The 17,830-nt window shown below is 42.0% G+C and overlaps 1 protein-coding gene across 1 annotated transcript in view; it reads left to right on the top strand.

Moving 5' to 3' along the window:
* The first annotated feature begins 337 nt into the window (after positions 1-337).
* kcnj3a (potassium inwardly rectifying channel subfamily J member 3a) overlaps positions 338-17,830 on the top strand; it is a 70,328-nt gene continuing 52,835 nt past the window's right edge. Inside the window, exons 1-3 of the mRNA XM_088352303.1 lie at positions 338-836; positions 1,027-1,708; positions 6,149-6,365. Coding sequence (XP_088208429.1) covers positions 1,028-1,708; positions 6,149-6,365 — 898 coding nt within the window. The 5' untranslated portion in view covers positions 338-836; position 1,027. The remainder of the gene's footprint in view (positions 837-1,026; positions 1,709-6,148; positions 6,366-17,830) is intronic.

Here is a 17,830-nt window from a genome sequence, read left to right as displayed (position 1 = left end):
AGTAATGATAAGAAAATAATCCAACCCTGGCATCCTAAGCAATTTTCTTTGCAGGTTTTTGATGATAGTAGCTCGTTTTAAGCAAGCAGAAAAAAAACAAATGTCCGAATAATCATTAAAAAAATGTACCGGTAATCAATCTAATGAGCCTGATATTGTCACCTTTGAACTACAGAATCTCCTGGTCAGCAAAATATTTTTCCTCCATGCTAAACAGAAACCTAGATGATCCTCTAATCAATTATAATGTATTTTTTTTACTTTTCACAAGTCACGACACAGACTTGCTTCGCATGGTTCCCACCCACCCGATGGCTTGTCTTTGCGCCACCGCCACAATCCCGTGAACGCATCACTGGCAGCGCGCATTAGTGCGCAGGAGCGGGCTCACGGTGGAAGAAGTCAGATGGAGAGAAGCTGCACAGGAGGAGGACATCATGAGAGTGCTCCCCACTCTCACCAGTAAACAGGAGAAAAGAACTCGGAGCGACTGAGGCATTTGGATGCACGTTTACGGAAAGAGGGCAGGGAGCTAAACGCCGCACTTGGAAAACCGCCACCTCTTTATAAAGTGATCATCCGTCTGCGCGAGAGCGCGTGGATTTGGACGCGAGACTGCTGCGTTTGAGCAAGTTCCATCCTGTGATGAGGACACCACAAAAAGTGTGCACCTCAGCTCTTTGCGTGTAATTTGTTTTGTTTTCTTCTGTCCCTTTTCTATCTCGTATGGCTCCCTTCGGTCGTCTCGTGGAAGCGCGCGAGCCTTGGTGATTATTTCATGGCTTTGGGGCGCAGCGGGAGCCGTGCGTGGAGAAAGAGGACGGTGTGAGCAGAAGGCAAGCGAGGCATTGCACTTCTACACCCTTTCTTTTCTTCTTTTGCGCACGAACGCTGGAGGAGGTAGAAGAGGAGGAGGTGGTGGTGGTGGAGGAGGAGGAGGCGGCAGCAACTTGCACCGGCGGACTCGGATTTGTTCCGTCCTCTGGCTGTGCTTATTTTCTCACTGCCTCTTGTTTTCTTCCATAGTATGTCTGCACTCCGAAAGAAATTCGGGGACGATTACCAGGTAGTGACCACCTCATCCAGCGGCTCTGGCTTCGGCAACCAGGCGCCGGCGGAGAAAAAGCGCAAGCGGCAGCGTTTTGTGGACAAGAACGGCCGCTGCAACGTCCAGCACGGCAACTTGGGTGGCGAGACCAGCAGATACCTCTCGGACCTGTTCACCACCCTGGTGGATCTGAAATGGCGCTGGAACCTCTTCATCTTCATCCTCACCTACACGGTGGCCTGGCTCTTCATGGCGTCCATGTGGTGGTTCATCGCCTACATCCGAGGCGACCTGAACAAGGCGCACAACGACAAGTACACGCCGTGCGTGGCCAACGTCTACAACTTCCCCTCGGCCTTCCTCTTCTTCATCGAAACCGAGGCCACTATCGGCTACGGCTACCGCTACATCACGGACAAGTGCCCCGAGGGCATCATCCTCTTCCTGTTCCAGTCCATCCTGGGCTCCATCGTGGACGCCTTCCTCATCGGTTGCATGTTCATTAAGATGTCCCAGCCCAAGAAGAGGGCCGAGACACTCATGTTCAGCGAGCACGCCGCCATCTCCATGCGTGACGGCAAGCTCACGCTCATGTTCCGCGTAGGCAACCTGCGCAATAGCCACATGGTCTCGGCGCAGATTCGCTGCAAGCTTCTTAAAGTGAGTCTTTTGACTTTGTATCAAACTTTCGTAACACAAGTAGTCAAGTCATGTTTGTTTGTATAGCCCAACTGAGTCACTGTTTGTCAATGTTCACAGCAGTTTTTGAGAACAAGTCACGGCATTTAGATGGACCAATAACTAACATTTCGGTCTTTTCAGAGTTAAGGCGCAAGAAGTGTGACATCCACTCTTTTATCTCAGTGAGGCAAGCCTCCAAATTTCCACAATTTAGTGTGGCAGATTCCTCCAACAAAAGATATAGTTGAGTGTCATCTGCGTAACAATGGAAAATGATATTATACTTGTGAATAATATCACCTAATGGAAGCATGTAAATGCTGAAAAGAAGGGGGCAAAGTACTGAACCCTGCGGAACACCACAGGTAACACCAAAGGGCTCAGATGTTATTTCGGCATATTTAACACAGTGCCTCCTATCTGAGAGGTAAGATCTGAACCATAAGAGGACGGTTCCTGAGAGACCAATCAAATTTTCCAACCGTTCTAGTAAGATATTATGGTCCACAGTGTCAAAAGCAGCACTAAGGTCCAGCAGCAGCAAACGTGATGAAGCGCTGGAGTACATTGCCAGTAGAAGATCATTGGTTACCTTAATCAGGGCTGCAGTGTGGTTAGTACTAATATTCCATATCATCCAATGGATGTCTTTAATTGCGGAGAAGTTCTTACAGTGTTACTTTCTTCCAATACTTGCATGAGGTCCACAGTATCTACGATGGTTAAATCAAACCAAGACACAATACTCCAGTGCAACTTCCATCCATCATCTGGACTTCTTATCCTCAGTAGGGTAGTGGGGGTGCTGGAGCCCATCCTGCTATTTTTGGGCACTGCAAACCCACACAGGCACGGGGAGAACATGCAAACTCCGCACAGGAAGGCTGGTAGCTGGATATATACCCATGACCTCAGAACTGTGCTAACCACTTAGCTGCTGTGCTGCCCTCTTGTGCAACTTAATTTACCTAATTTAACAAATTTGAGTTACTGTGTTTCTTTTGACTTTATTATGATTTACAGGGAATAGTAAAATATCAGAGTTCAAGTTTTTGAATCCATTTACTAAGAAATCCCATTCAGGCAAAACAAGAGCAAGTAAACTATACATGAAGGTCAGAAAAGACCCCCAACCTCTGAGCTGTTAGGCACCACAACCAGTTGTAAGAAAACAAAAGCCAAATTTGTGTCAGGACCAGAACGGAGACAGGACCCACTTGCGTAACGTTTCTCTCAGTTTTATTGGAAGAAAGGAAAGGGTTGCACCCACGATCTGGTGATCGCTGTTCGTGGGACGCAGGTCGCTCTGAACGCGGAAGTGGAACTTCCGTGGCAAGCGATGGTGTCGGGAACGGAAAAAAACGGGGCAGTAGCCGGGACAGGACAGCAAAAAACGTGGTCGGAATCAGCAACGAGTCGAAAGCCAGGAGAGGAAAGGAGACGTGGTCAAGATCAAAAAACGGGTTGAAGCCGGGGAACGGACGGGAGCAAAAACAGGAGTGAGTCATGGTCAAAAAAGCTTGCCTAGACTAAACTGAGGTTCGCAGACGGACTGACAACCGGTGACAGATAGACGTGGGTTTAAATAGTGACAGGGAGCCAATCAGAGGCAGTTGGCGCCAAAGGAGTGGGCACAGGTGCATCACATCAGTAAACATGACAATTTGTCAAACTTTTCATGGCTATTAAAAATATTGCCCTGTGTGATTAAGGATAACATTTGGCAGGGGTTGTCCAAATTGCACTTGTTTTAATTATGTTTATCTAAAAAACATTAGGTTATTGATTACTTATGTGAATCACATTCTGCTATTTGGCGGTTTAAATGTATTTTATTTATTTTTATTGTGGATATTATGGATCTAACTCACTTTTATCATCTGCAATTCCACTGTTAACCACCAGATTATGGTGCAATTTTATTTATTTATGGATACATTTAAAAGAAGAAAACAGTAATTTAGCTCAGCCTTACCTAATCTAATGCACACTGCAAACATAAATTATATCTATTGATTTATCTGAATATTTTGGCTTATTCTAAGTATTATTTTGCTCATTGAAAAAACAAAAATTCTACCGAGATTAAAAATATTCTTCAAATGAGAAAAACTAACACCTGCTAGATTTCGATTATTTTAATTACCATCTTTATTTATGTATAATGTGCACTCATGTACAACACGCACCCCTAATTTTTGATTAAAAATCTATATAAAACTTGTCTAACTGTTTCTCAAACTAAGCATTTTAGGCGAGAAATGTTTTTGAATAATGCACAGCTATGATTAAAACTACGAACACAAGACCAACATAAAATTTACAATATATTTATTTAATGTTCTTTAAAGTCTGATCCATCATCAGATACATCAAAGAGTGTTTTTTCTTGTCGGGCTTTTTTGCCTTTATATCTGTCAGGATGACTTTCTGTCTCCATTCTCTAGCATTCGTCTCTGGTACCATGAGTAAAAATTGTGTGATGATGACATACAATTGAATGCTTTTTCAGATGTCTTTGAGTTATTGTTTGGGTTAAAAAATGTGCATTATATAAGTATACATTTTCTTGTTCTACTCTAAAAACAAGTAACATCTTAAGATGAAAACATCTACAGTTAAAATAAGCAACATTTATGCCATTGGTCATTTTGCTTTTCATACCAACAGATACAAATGCTTTATAATGCACATTTAAGGGCATGGGTTTGGAACACATGGCTTTTCAGGAGTGCATATGGCTCGATAATATTAAACTTTTGCAAATTCCAGAAAAGTGTTCCAATTCTAATACGCTCAGTGTCAGGATTGGTGCATACCTACCTGAAGCTTCTCTCATCAGGGGTGTTGTTCTGTCCAATATATAAAGGGTACAGTTTTACCGACAATTTACAGTCAAGGTGTCACATCACTACACAATCGTTTGTATTGAAGTTTATTAAATAATGTATGTTCACTTAAGAGACACGTTTGCATAAAAACCCACATAACAAACTGTAATCACCCACAAGCGCTAGCCAAGCACACAGAATAATTTGATTGGCTGAGAGGTAGGGGTGGTTGGAGCTATGCAAAACAGGACACTACCCTCTCTCGCGCGCCTACTGGGCTGAAGAGAAATACATCGATAAACCTTTTGTTTGCAGTTTTTTTGTGACATATCTACAAAAGAAATCTGCTTGCACCTTGTTTTAAGACTATTATTCAAAAAGTGATCTTAAGTTACAGTGGGAAGGGGAGAAGTTTAAAGTAGTATATTTGTTGACATGGGACACAGGCACTGGCATTATTATAATAACTGGCATTATTATAATTTCATACAAATTATAGCACCTAACGTCACACAGAAATAAAATGCACAGAAAAACTTGCTTTTGTATGGAGAGCAGGTTTGGCAGTTTTGCTTATTTTGTCCTAAAATATATGGTCAATAAAAATCTAAATATTTTTCCATTATGGCTCTTTAGTTCAAATAGGTTCCTGACCCATTTTTGGTTAAAGACTTATGTGCTTCATCTCCAATTGTATTCATCCATCCATTATCTGCGCCGCTTATCCTCAGTAGTGTCAGGGGGTGCTGGAGCCCATCCCAGCTATATTTGGGAAGTGGGCAGGGGACACCCTGAATCGGTTGCCAGCCAGCCGCAGGGCACACAGAGACAGACAACTCAGTCGCTCAGTCACACCTAGGGACAGTTTGGACCGGCCAAATAACCTGACTTGCATGTTTTCGGGACGTGGGAGGAAACCTGAGTTCCCGGAAGAAACCCACGCATGCAATTTTCACATGGGGAGGCCAGTAGCTGGAATTGAAACTTGGACCTCCATACTGTGGGAAGGCATGCTAACCATCCAGCTGCCATGCCACCATTTGTATACAATTCCGTTGTTTTGTCCTAGGAATTAAAATTTGTTTTGGTTAGAAATGCTTATGAGAGATATAACACAGCATTATATCCAGACAGAAGAGCAGCTTCAGCGACAGACTGCTGTCACTGTCTTGTACCACGGACAGACTAAAGAGATCTTTTCTTCCTCATGCCATGAGGCTCTTTAACTCCACCCGGCGGAGTAAAGGCCCACATTAAACCACACCCCCTACATTGCATATTACCGTACTTTTATTGCAGTGTGTATTTTATGTAGCACTATTTAAATATACAACACGCTACAGTGGGTATTAGCACGTCACACTGGGTATTTGTATATTGTATTCCTTTTGCTTTATTATTGTATTGTTCTCAGCGAAGGGATGCTGCTGGAAAAGTGAATTTCCCTGCGGGATGACAGTGCTAATCATATAATTTCGTGCAAAAGCCCCACCCCTCCTCATCTAAAGTAATTTTGCCTCCTCATCACTCGTCCATATGTGCCTTCCACTTACCTGAGCAAACTTTCCCTTGTGTCGGCCTCCTTCAGTCACGGCAGACCCCCGAAGGTGAGTTCCTTCCCCTGGACCAGTTGGAGCTGGACGTCGGCTTCAGCACGGGGGCGGACCAACTCTTCCTGGTGTCTCCGCTCACCATCTGCCACGTGATCGACACCAAAAGTCCCTTCTACGAGCTCTCGCAGAGGTCCATGCAAACGGAGCAGTTTGAAATCGTAGTGATCCTGGAGGGCATCGTGGAGACCACGGGTGAGTAGGAGTTTTTGTTTGCTTTGGCCCAAATGCCGGGGCAGCTATTTGTGAACGTGAAATATGAACTTTATTGATCCCCTTGGTCGTTTACCAGCTGACAGCCAAATGGGCTCCTTATTGAACCCTTGATTGCATTTTATTGATTTTGGTGTCTGCGGCATATATCGCTGGTAATAGTAGCAGTTAGCGTTTGGACATTGAGGATGATTGATTTTCGTTTCGAGCAAAGTCATTTACAACCCAGGTATTTTAACACCGATGGGTGATAAATGGCATCGTACATTCAATCTTATAACACATCTCTCGGAGTACACATTACAGACACAAACCTTCATCCTGTTAAGAGTCCTAGAATTATGAGTAAAAGTTCCCCCGTTTATGTGACAAAGTTTATAATTGAGTAGGAGTATACTTGTAAAACTAAACTCAGTTTTTATACACCTCCTCCATGGCTGGATTCAAGCACTTTTTAAGCACTCTTAAAGCCAATTTTGCAGTTTCTCCCGTACCTGGAGTCTTGGTTTCTTCATCTGTCATCTTCAGCGCAAAGCGTAGCAGGTGATGGCGCTTCACATGACAACACCGTACAAATGAATGCCAGCTGCCGTTTGTCACGAGGGAAGAAGAAATGCAATGCTAAAGTGAAGCCACCAGCGCAGGCATGTTGGCGTCATTTAAAGCATACTTGATTATTGTTCTTCCTTTAATGCGTGGTCTATCGGGTCAGACTGCAGAGAAACATGGCAGCAATTTTAAGCACTTTACCCAAATTTTAAACACTTTTCAAACCTCAAAAACACAACATTAAAAGGTAAGCATTTTCAAAGAAAACCTTGTACAGTATTCCCTCGCCATTTGACAGTTGGGATTTTATGTCATCGCCATATTGTGATTTTTGGGATTTTATTGGCTAACCAATTTGTCAATCTTAATTTGAATTGGTCACTATTGGCTGAAGACTTTTAAAGCTTAAGTATGTATTTTCGTTTTTTTTTTTCAATACAGGCCCTAAGACTATCACAGGCTAAGGACCATAAAGAAAATGGTCTAGAGTAGTGTCAATCAAAAGGCTCAGTGGTTGATTGCCATATTGGAAATCATCTTACAAGTTTGTTTACTTTTGAAAGGGAATTATGGGGGGAAACAAACGAATTACAACAAGGATTGTCAAACGATGCAGAAATGCTTTTAGGCTGATTTTTTTTTAATGTGTCGGCATCATTGAGAGTTATGGGGTAAATATTTCACACGGTTTGGTTTACTGGACTGTCGTGAATGTAACGAAACTATGTTTGCGGAGATCGTGCCAACAAATGACTATCAGAGCACGCTTTACCGGCTTTTTATTTTTTGCGTAACTTGTTTCAGACTGATTGTGATGTTTCTTTGATGAGTACATTTTGAAATTTATATTTTAAATCCCAAGAGTTGAAGCTTTCCAATGATATAGTACGTGTCATGACATATTTCAATGACTGCTGACATCGTGAAGACACATATTTGCTTCTCAGCGTTTCGTCAACGTTAAGGATTTAAGAAAATCCTAACTTTTGATAAAATGACTTAGAGACTCACTCCTTTTTTGACATACTCGGAAATTTATGGCTGGCTGGATTAAATCCTCCAACAGCTTGAACCATACATTTGTCATGCCTGATCTGAGGATTTGGATCATTTTAACATTTAACATTTTCATGAGAAACATACACAATGCTTGTTTATTTTCCCGGTTTCCTAGACTCATACAATTTGGTAGAAAAATGCTAAGGAAAAAAAAAAGTGTTTGTACGCTCAATCTCTTATAATAGTTCAAGATTAATATTTTTAAAAATCCGCGTTGTAAAATCCCTTTATAATTTCTCAAATCCATTTTCCATGATGAATAGTGGCATGGTTCATTTTAATTTAGTGTGCTTTCGACACAGCCGGCCAAAGTGTGAGGGAAATCCTCCGAAGCAATAGGCGGACGACGACGATATCAGTGGCGGCAGACTTTTTAAAATGGAAATTAGCCTTTCAATACCTAATGGAATGTGTTCATAGTAAGTTAATACACTTTCATTAGCGCCCGAGGCGGCGTGCGCCTGCTCTTATTTGCACCTTGGACATGCGCTTGTGTGTGTGCCTTTGTCATTGTGGGGGAAATATGGGCCTGAAGACAGACTGACTGTAATGAGAAGTGTCACAGAGCGTGCTGAAGTCGGCTCGGCTGCCAATATGTCTGCTTGCGTGTGTGCGTTTGATGCTGTGTGCTCCGGATCACCTGGAGTTCACCTCCAGCTCCAAACATTTTATTTTCAATTATTTAGAACAACGCTCAAAAGGCTGCTCAAAGTGGTTGCCGTGTTGATAGCTGTTTCTCGATGACGACTAGGAAACTTTTTTTAAGGCGGTAGAAAAAGGATCATTTGGGTCAATAATTCGTTCCCCACGACGAATCATTGATCACGCTTTAATACAGGGGTACCTCTGTTTTCGCGGTTAACGGGGACAGGAACCACCCGGGAAAAGAAAAAAATTGCAAGGTAGTATTGGAGCCTTATTTTTGGCAGCCTTTATTAGAGTGGACTTGCCAACTTACATACTGAGAATGAGAGAAAGGGAGAAAGGGAGAGACAGAGAGGGAGAGACGGAGACAGAGACAGAGAGATGGAGAGAGACAGAGAAAGGCAGTGACGAAGAGACAGAGACGAAGAGACAAAGAAACAGATAGAGGCAAAGAATCCCAGAGAGGCAGAGGCGAAGAGACAGAGAGAGGCAGAGGCAAAGAGAGAGAGAGGCATGGGCAAAGAGACAGAGACAGAGTAGGATGCAGAGAGAGACAGACAGAAGGAGAGAGAAAAAAAAGGGGTTGGTAGATGAATCGCTTCAGCAGCATGACGAAAGAGCAAAACAAACTTTTCTCAGTGAGATGCAGGGGAGGCAGAGCAGGTGTCCGATCACAAAACAGTATGAAAGACACTAGATGGATTGGCCAATCAGCATCAGATGTCTCAAGTCAAGAGGTGCTGGCCAATCGGCTCGACTCTTGGCTGTCCCGCCCCACACTACCCCTTCTTGCGCAGTCCAGCCGGCACAGCGAGAGTAATATTGCGAGAGCGGTGCAGTCGGTGAAGGAGGCATTTTTTTGAATTACATACATAAATATCTATAAAAAAAAATTTAATGAATAGCCAGTCGGCTTGAATCTTGGCTCCTCGATAGAAATGACCTACGGACTCGCTTCTTTATTTTATATGGCAGGCCAGATTACGGTAAATCCTCCAATGGGACCGATCCGGCCCGTGAAGCATATTTTTGACATGGCTGAACAAGATAGTTAACTTAGCCATCTAAACATGTATTATCCATCCATCTAGCTAGTTAGCCATCCGTCCGTCCATCCATTTAACTGCGATGGCCTCATTAAAACACGATGGGGAAGACTTGTCATTAAACTGCACAGGCGAAAATTATGATTAAGGTTGAATTCCAAGAGGGCTACCCGAGCGTCTATACATAGACATTTACCATGATTATGCCTTCGGTTTGTCACTTATGCTAACAACTTCAAAAAAGAAGGTGTTTAATGATGATGATTATAATAATAATGGTGAGAAATGCATGCTGAAGCATTCCTAATGAGCAAATCTAACTGGACAAATTTTAGATAATAGCTCAAGGGGTATTCAGGGTATTGTCTTTCTATTTTTCTTACTGGAAAAAAAGTAACTACCGTATTTTCCGCACTATAAGGTGCACCGGGTTATAGGGCGCACCCCCAAAAAAAAACGTTTTTGGTCCTATATTTTCCATACATAAGGCGCACTGGATTATAAGGCGCTACAATGGGAACGTCGACAATACAGTCAGATAGTTCAGTCCAACTTATTTCCCCCTTTAACATTCCGAAAGCTTGCAAAGAAGCAAATACGTGTCTCAGACATGTACGGAAACAGTGTCTGTACGATTTCACTCAAATGCATCGTTCCAAATATCATTCGGAAGGTTTAAGTCTTGGGATTCAAGAAATGCCAACCATTCCTTAGTTTTTATTTTATTTTTCGCTCGCAACTTTACTGTGCATATGACAATAAACACTTGGAATTGGGTTTAATTTAAAAATAGACTCATCACAGAAACATCGAGATCAGTCTGAAACGAGATACTGGGAAAATATATAGCCGGAGTAGCTCACCGAAGTCGTTGCGTTCAATAATAATGTGCAACCATGGTCCTCTTATATCCGTGAGTGTCGTAAATCCAGGAGAGTAAAATATTTACAAGAACAGAATAGTAAAACATGTTTTCTCTATGCCGTAGTTCAACCAAACTTGCTATTCACATTAATCTTTTTCGGCCAACTGCAGGCTTTGTTTTGCCCCTTTAGCCTATGAATGTAGTCGGCGGCTGCTTGCCTTTGTTGCAAGACCTTGCGACTTAATATTGATCCATATATAAGGCGCACTGTATTATAAGGCGCATGGTCAGCTTTTGAAAAAAATAAAGGCTTTTAGGTGCGCCTTATAGTGCGGAAAATACGGTACTAGTCTTTTTTTACTTTAATCAATTAAGCGAGAGAGTGAAAATCGGAAAAAACCTTCATGAGCTTTACCCGAGTGATGCCACCCACATTTTTAAAGGATTAGCTATCTGTGGTCAAAGCTATGTACAAAATGTTGCCAATCATTAGTCAAGCAACCAGAAGGGGTTAAATACACATTTAGGGCATAATTTAGCTGCCTTAAAAAAAGCAAACAAAGCATATTGGAGATTAAGTGTAGTTTGGCCTGAAAACCTTGTGCGTGTTCTTGTATTGAGTCAATGACAAGACAATTTCCGATCTGCCCGTTTATATTGAAGTCACATCGGTTGATATTTGAGTCATATCTGATTTATACCCTCATAAGATGGACACCCAAGGCTGCGTGGCGTTGCATTTCGACATTGTGATATCCCGTGTTGGTGTTTTCTGTCGGGAAAGTATAAATGAATAAATTTGGGCTCTCCTGCTATGCTTCTGATCCACCAATTTGCCTCGCAAAGCGGTGTGAAAACAGCTAAACAAAAAACATGGCCACATAGTGGGAGAAAAAGATACGGTTGTTAGGACAGCTGCTGGTTGTTTCAATTCGACAAATTCCAATTTACATACAGTACCTTCTGTCCACAGAATAGAGTGTTCTAAAAAGAGTATTTAGCATTCCATGTTTTCTTATTCAAGTTTTTGAGTCCTGCTTGGTGCTTGTAGGTTCTAGAACATGAATAATCTGAGCTTGCATGACTATATTTGCAGAGAGTAATTTGACTGGGATCATAAGTAAATCGTTACCCTGTGTCCATGGCGTTTACGAGTGTCTTTGCCTCGCCATTTGACGAAGAAGCATCGTAGATTCTGATCCTGTCCTTCGTGTGTTCGTTGAATTTCAGGTGAGGAGGATGTTGGTAAATTAAAAGGCTGGAGATGAACTGTTTCTCGACAGGTTTTTATTGGCAGAATATATTCTTAGGACCACCGCAATACAAGTCTTCAATTGGACTATTTTAGCAGTCGTTGGACTATGATATTTTGAAGCAAGATTTTTATTTTTTGAGGCGTTGTATAGGTCAACAGGAAACCGCAACATTCTGTTTTCTGCTTGCAATCTCTTGGACATTTTAATGTTATCAGCCAATTCTCAGTTTCAGTTCGTTTTTTATAGGTCAAACCACGTCTGTTTTCTGCTTGCCCCTTGGTCTCAGGGTTTCTTGACATCAGGCTGAACTTTGTTCTTTTGTTTAAAGTCCCTGACATTAGTTTAAACTTGCAGTTTGCATAAAAATATCAATTTACAATAAAGGCTGACATACTTCATGTACAATAGGTCTACACTACCCATCCCATTGTTGTTTTCAAACACGAAACTGGTCAACAATCAAAGTCAACAACTTCGGATATTTTTGTTCTAGGTTGGAGGCAGGTTATTAATGCTATTCATACATAAGCAATGATTAGCTGTTCTATTTTGCAAAAGCTATAAATGTTAAGTTGGTGTTAAAACTGAGGTATGATCAATAATTGTTTTCTAAACGTTTTTACAGGATGATTTTTGTAATCAAGCATTCTTTAAAATAATGTTTTTCTCTTTTGTCTAGTTGTATTCCGCAAACAACATTGTAGGAAGTATATTTCTTTCTTCAGATTAGTTCACATCAGAATTGCGAAAAATTAAATAATTAGGAATTTTACTCACATTTCGGCTCTCATTTCAGAAATTTGCACACTCTTCTGAACTATTTTTTAATTTCGAATACTTAAAAATCTGGTCTTTCTCAGTAACCAGTGTCATGGTTAAAATGGCGCCCAATTGGCCCCGCCTGTGTGGCGCCAGCTGCAGCTTGTTGACGGATTGGCTCCCTGTCAGTATCTAAACTCTGTCCTGTCAGTCCCCTTTTCCGTCTGCGAATCTCTATTTTTACACGGCAAGCCCTTCTTCGCCTTTCCTGTTTTTTCTTTTTGCTCCTGTTTGTCTCCCGCTACGATCTGTTTTCATCTTTCATCTTCAGCCCACGTCTGCTCTCCAGTCCCGAATTACGACCTGTTTTGATCTCGACCACATCTGTTATCCCGTCCCGAATAACGATCCGCTTTTGATCTCGACCACGTCTACTCTCCTCTCCTGGCTTTCGACTTGTTTCCGACCCCTATAACGTTATTGCTCTTCTATCCCGGCTACTGACACGTTTTTGCCGTTCCTGACACCGCAATCGCTCGCCACGGAAGTCCCACTTCCCGCGTCCAGCAACCCTCGGATCGTGGGCGCAACCCTCTCCCTTTCTTCTAATAAAACTTGTGAGAAACGTTTCGTGAGTGGGTCCTGTTTCCGTTCTGGTCCTGACAACCAGAGTGTACAATTTGCTAATCTCATGATATATTCTTTAGTTGTCGAGATCGATTATGTGATTGAACCCACTCATTCGAACGTGCGTTTTGTCGGTTGCAGATGTACCGTATTTTCCGCACTATAAGGCGCACCGGGTTATGGGGCGCACCCCCAAAAAATAGTTTTTGGTTCTTAATTTTCCATACATAAGGCGCACCGGATTATAAGGCGCTACAATGGGAATGTCAACAAAACTGTCAGTTAGTTTAGTCAAACTTATTACCCCCTTAACATTCCAAAAGCTTGCAAAGAAGCAAATAGTCTCAGACATGTACGGATACAGTGTCTGTACGATGTCACCAATCACTCAAATGAATCGTTCCAAATGTCATTCAGAAGGTTAAAGTCTTGGGATTCAAGAAATGCCAAACATTTCTTAGTTTCTATTTTATTTTTTGCTGCCAACTGTGTGGACAGCAAAGTAAGAATTTTATTGTGCAGGGAAACGGGGTTCTTTACTGTGCATATGACAATAAACACTTTGAATTGAATTTAGTTTAAAAGTAGACTCATCACAGAAACATCAAAATCGTTCTAAAACAAGATACCGGGAAAATATGAAGCCGCATAGCTCACCTAAGTTCTCTTGCAGCCATCACGTTCAATAATGATACGTAACCATGGTCTTCTTACAACAGTGAGTGTAGTAAATCCAGGAGAGTAAAATATTTACAAATACAGAATAGTAAAAATTGTTTTCTCTATGCCGTAGTGCAACCCAACGTGTGATTCACATTCATCTTTTTCGGCCAATTGCAGGCTTTGTTTCGCCCCTTTAGCCTATGCGAGCCTGTAAATGATAAAAAGGATCCGCCCCCTTTACCTGCGAATAACTTTAATAGTGACTGATTCAAATGATGATTGACACATTGGTTAGGAAACGAAACGCCGCTATATAAATCCCAGCATAAACCGCGGACTCCTTCGCCTTCGGGGGAAATTTAGTCGGCGGCTGCTTGCCTTAGTTGCAAGACTTTGCGACTTAATATTGGTCCATATATAAGGCGCACTGTGTTATAAGGCGCATGGTCAGCTTTTGAAAAAAACAAAGGCTTTTAAGTGCGCCTTTTAGTGCGGAAAATACGGTAGCTTTAAAGATTCACAGAGTTGTAGGAATTGGCACAGACTAATGCGTGCATCAGAGTCACAGCTTGTACTTGGATTGCTTATTTTAGGGGCTGTTACACCGACTGGTTTACATCCCCGATTTTTCGGTGCGAGCTGCGGCAGCGGGGGACAATGTAGGAACAATCTACAGTTAAAAAAAATATTGATGTACAGTGAAAGTCTAAATCCTCAGATGCTTTCATTTCTGGCCAATGCAACTCTGTTTCCATGACAACCTTTCCTTGAGTATGCAGGATCGCAGCATTGCACCTAAACTTAGCTTGTTTCCTTCCTATAATACAACAACGATAACAGGATTTGTGCAACAAAGCAGGCAAATATGAGACAGCGGAATGGAATTGCTTTGTTAAGATAGCACCCTAGTTACGCGCGTAAAGAGCTGCCTGAAAGGGGAGAATCACCCACAGGCGTGATTGCGGCACAATAGGGGTGTAATAACATGTAAGACTTGCGTGAGCAATTGTGTTTATTAGCGAAAACCTTGTCCGACTCACCTAATCTGACCTTGTTTTGTAACAAAGGTATCTTTTTCTTAACAGGAACTTTTGAAAGTTCATTCAAAGTTGATGGGAATTACATTATTGGTGTTCAGTAGACCCCCGGGATACGACATTACTGTAATCCGTAATTAGGTGGGGATCGCAAAGGGAAATTGCTATTTAGCGGGGAAAAGTAACCTATGGTAATTAGCCAATGACTTTCGAACCCCGGGGACCCCAGATAACCAAACAGTATATGGTAATTTTTATTTATATACAATCTTTGTGTAAATGACTACATCAAGTTCTAAATAGATATACATGTAAAGGAATGTTTTATTTTATTTATCAGTTCTGTGATGTGACTTGTGTTGGTATAGTGGAGTTAATGGGTGGATGCAGAGGGGAAGGAGATGGCAGTATATCAATAATACTGATTTTAAAAGTTCTACTTGCTAAGGGGCCGGTCACACAGCCGTTTGCGGCTGAATCACGGCTAAAATTTTGCGTTTTTTTTTTTGCCCGTGGTTGCCCGGGATGGAAAATGCGCAAAATTGGCCAACCTGCTGTTGCTCGGTGGTATGCCCGCAAAACAGACGCCGGCGACTGTTCCGCTTCCTCATCGCGTCATTTCTGCATCATTTTCTCGTGTGGACCACGGGTATAAAAGCTCCCGAGCCGGTGTTGTGCCCAAATCCGACTCCTACGCAACACCCCCACCGCCCACCCCGACCCCCTCGCGTGAACGCACATTCTGCTGCGATCGCTTTTTACTTTTTCATCCGCATTAACAAACGCATTTTGTAGAATACGATCGCACTTTATTGTTTAAATAAACGCGTTATATAGACTAGGATCTCCCAATTGTTATAATTAGCTCGCTTTATAGTTTTAATAAGCGTTTTATATAGAATACGATCGCTTTCGTTGGAAGCGCAGCAGAATGCGCGTTCACGCGAGGGGGGGAGGATTTACCGTTCGATTACGTTCACGACAAAAACAAAGACGGAATGGTTTAAGTTGTATTACATTTCCAACAAATGCAAGACAAAGTGGTTTTGGTTATATGTTCGCCATTACATTCCCTAAAAGTGAGATAAAACGAGGTAAAAGTGGTTGTAGTAGCGAGGGGATGCAAATCTCGGCACCGGGCTGTAGAAATCATAACCGCACAAGACACAGTCCCGTGAAGATCAAGATTTCAAGCTATGGCATCATTTTTATTTTATTATCTTGAAAAGAAATGTCAAGAAATAAAAATGGATTAAGACGAGGTCACTACGCTGACGGGGATCCATGTTCACCCCCTTGACGTCTCGAGCACAACTGACGTGTGCTCGGCATTCGCGCTGTTTATACGCGGAGAAAGGCGTTTGACCGTCACACGCGTAACACGCTAATTTCACGTAATAACACCGCGATACAGGCGCAGAACATGCTATTACCATGCTCCACCCACGATTACCCGCTGAAATTTCCCGTCCCTACCCATGTGTAACCACGCCCTGGCCGCGGCCAGAGCACGTCGTTCCGCGTCATTTCCGCGTCATTACCTCGTGTTGACCACGTGTGCGGCACGCGGTTTAACACATGCTCAAACTTTTGAGCAGCTCAAAAGTTTTGAGCGCGGCCAACCACGTGAAAATTTCCGACTGCGAATAAAGCACTGCTCTATCTCGTCTATATGGCGGTCTCAAAACGTCCAACAGCGCCCAACAGCATCTGATTCACGGCCAGAAGTTCCTGGCCGTGGTTCAGCCTCCATACGCTCGTGAAAGGCTGTGTACCCGCGCTCTGAAGAATTGAGCAGCGCAAATCTTTTTCGCGCTGCCACCCGCGCGCGAATTTCCGACCTCGTGTTAAGCACCGCTGTATCTCGTCTGAATGGCGATCTCAATGCGTCCAATAGCGTCCGCCTCAAAGGCAGAAATTTCTGACCGTGATTCAGCCGCAAATGTCTGTGTGACCGGCCCCTAAGGTTGTCATAGTCTTAAATGATTTCCTTGCTTTGATTGCCTTCTCATTTCTAATGACAGGCCTAATAATCAACTGCTTATTAGCAAATGTGGAGATGTGATAAACGCAAGCTTCATTTCCATGGTGATCGTTTTTTTACACCCAAACAATGAATTTAATGCATTTGTTAATTTGTTTCCGGAATAAATTCCTGTTTTCTTGTTTTATGTTTACACTGTAAAAATGAAGATGAATGAATGACAATTTATATATTTTTTCTCAGACAACCAAGTGGTGCCAAAACCTTCTATCCATCCCCACACCGTTTTAAATATTGACAATGTGGTGATGATTTATTACTGATAAATACATAACACTCACAATGCGAGCAGAATTTCTTTTTACTGAACTGTAACTAAGTTTTTGTTGCCACGTTTGTGATTTTTTTTAAATCATAGTCAAGTCATGTTTATTTGTATAGCTCTTAATCACAATGAGTCTCAAAGGGCTGTACAGACCACAGACTATTATTAAACCATCCCCTGACCCAAAACCTACATGAGGGCAAGGAACAACTCAAAAACTAAAATGTTTTTTTTAATATTACGAAAATAAAAACCTCAAAATATTAATATAGTGAACCCTTGTAAATTGCAGGGGTTATGTTCCAATAGGTGATATGCAAACTCCATGAAGCAAAAAAGAACCTTTATTTTTATTTATTCAAAAATATGAAATATTTACATCAACACCAAACATCTCTTTTTGGCAAGCTTTTTTTTATATGTGTATGTATTAAAACATGTTATTGACGAAAAGGTAGAAGAAGAAGCAGAGAGACTGTTAAACCAATCAGAATGCAGAATACAATGCAAATGGGTGAAGTAACGTGAACGTGAAAAGTGAATCACATTAAAGTGAGTGTTTGAATTCCCATTTTTCAGTTAGGTTGGAGACCTTCTATTCCAACAGGTATCAAAAAGTAATGAACGATCAA

The sequence above is a fragment of the Urocampus carinirostris genome, chromosome 14 (genome assembly GCF_059441175.1).
Source record: "Urocampus carinirostris isolate Australia breed hairy pipefish chromosome 14, RoL_Ucar_1.0, whole genome shotgun sequence".
In the NCBI taxonomy this organism is placed as follows: Eukaryota; Metazoa; Chordata; class Actinopteri; order Syngnathiformes; family Syngnathidae; genus Urocampus; species Urocampus carinirostris.
The sequence above is the reverse complement of the archived record's forward strand: the minus strand, read 5'-3'. Positions and strand labels throughout refer to the sequence as shown.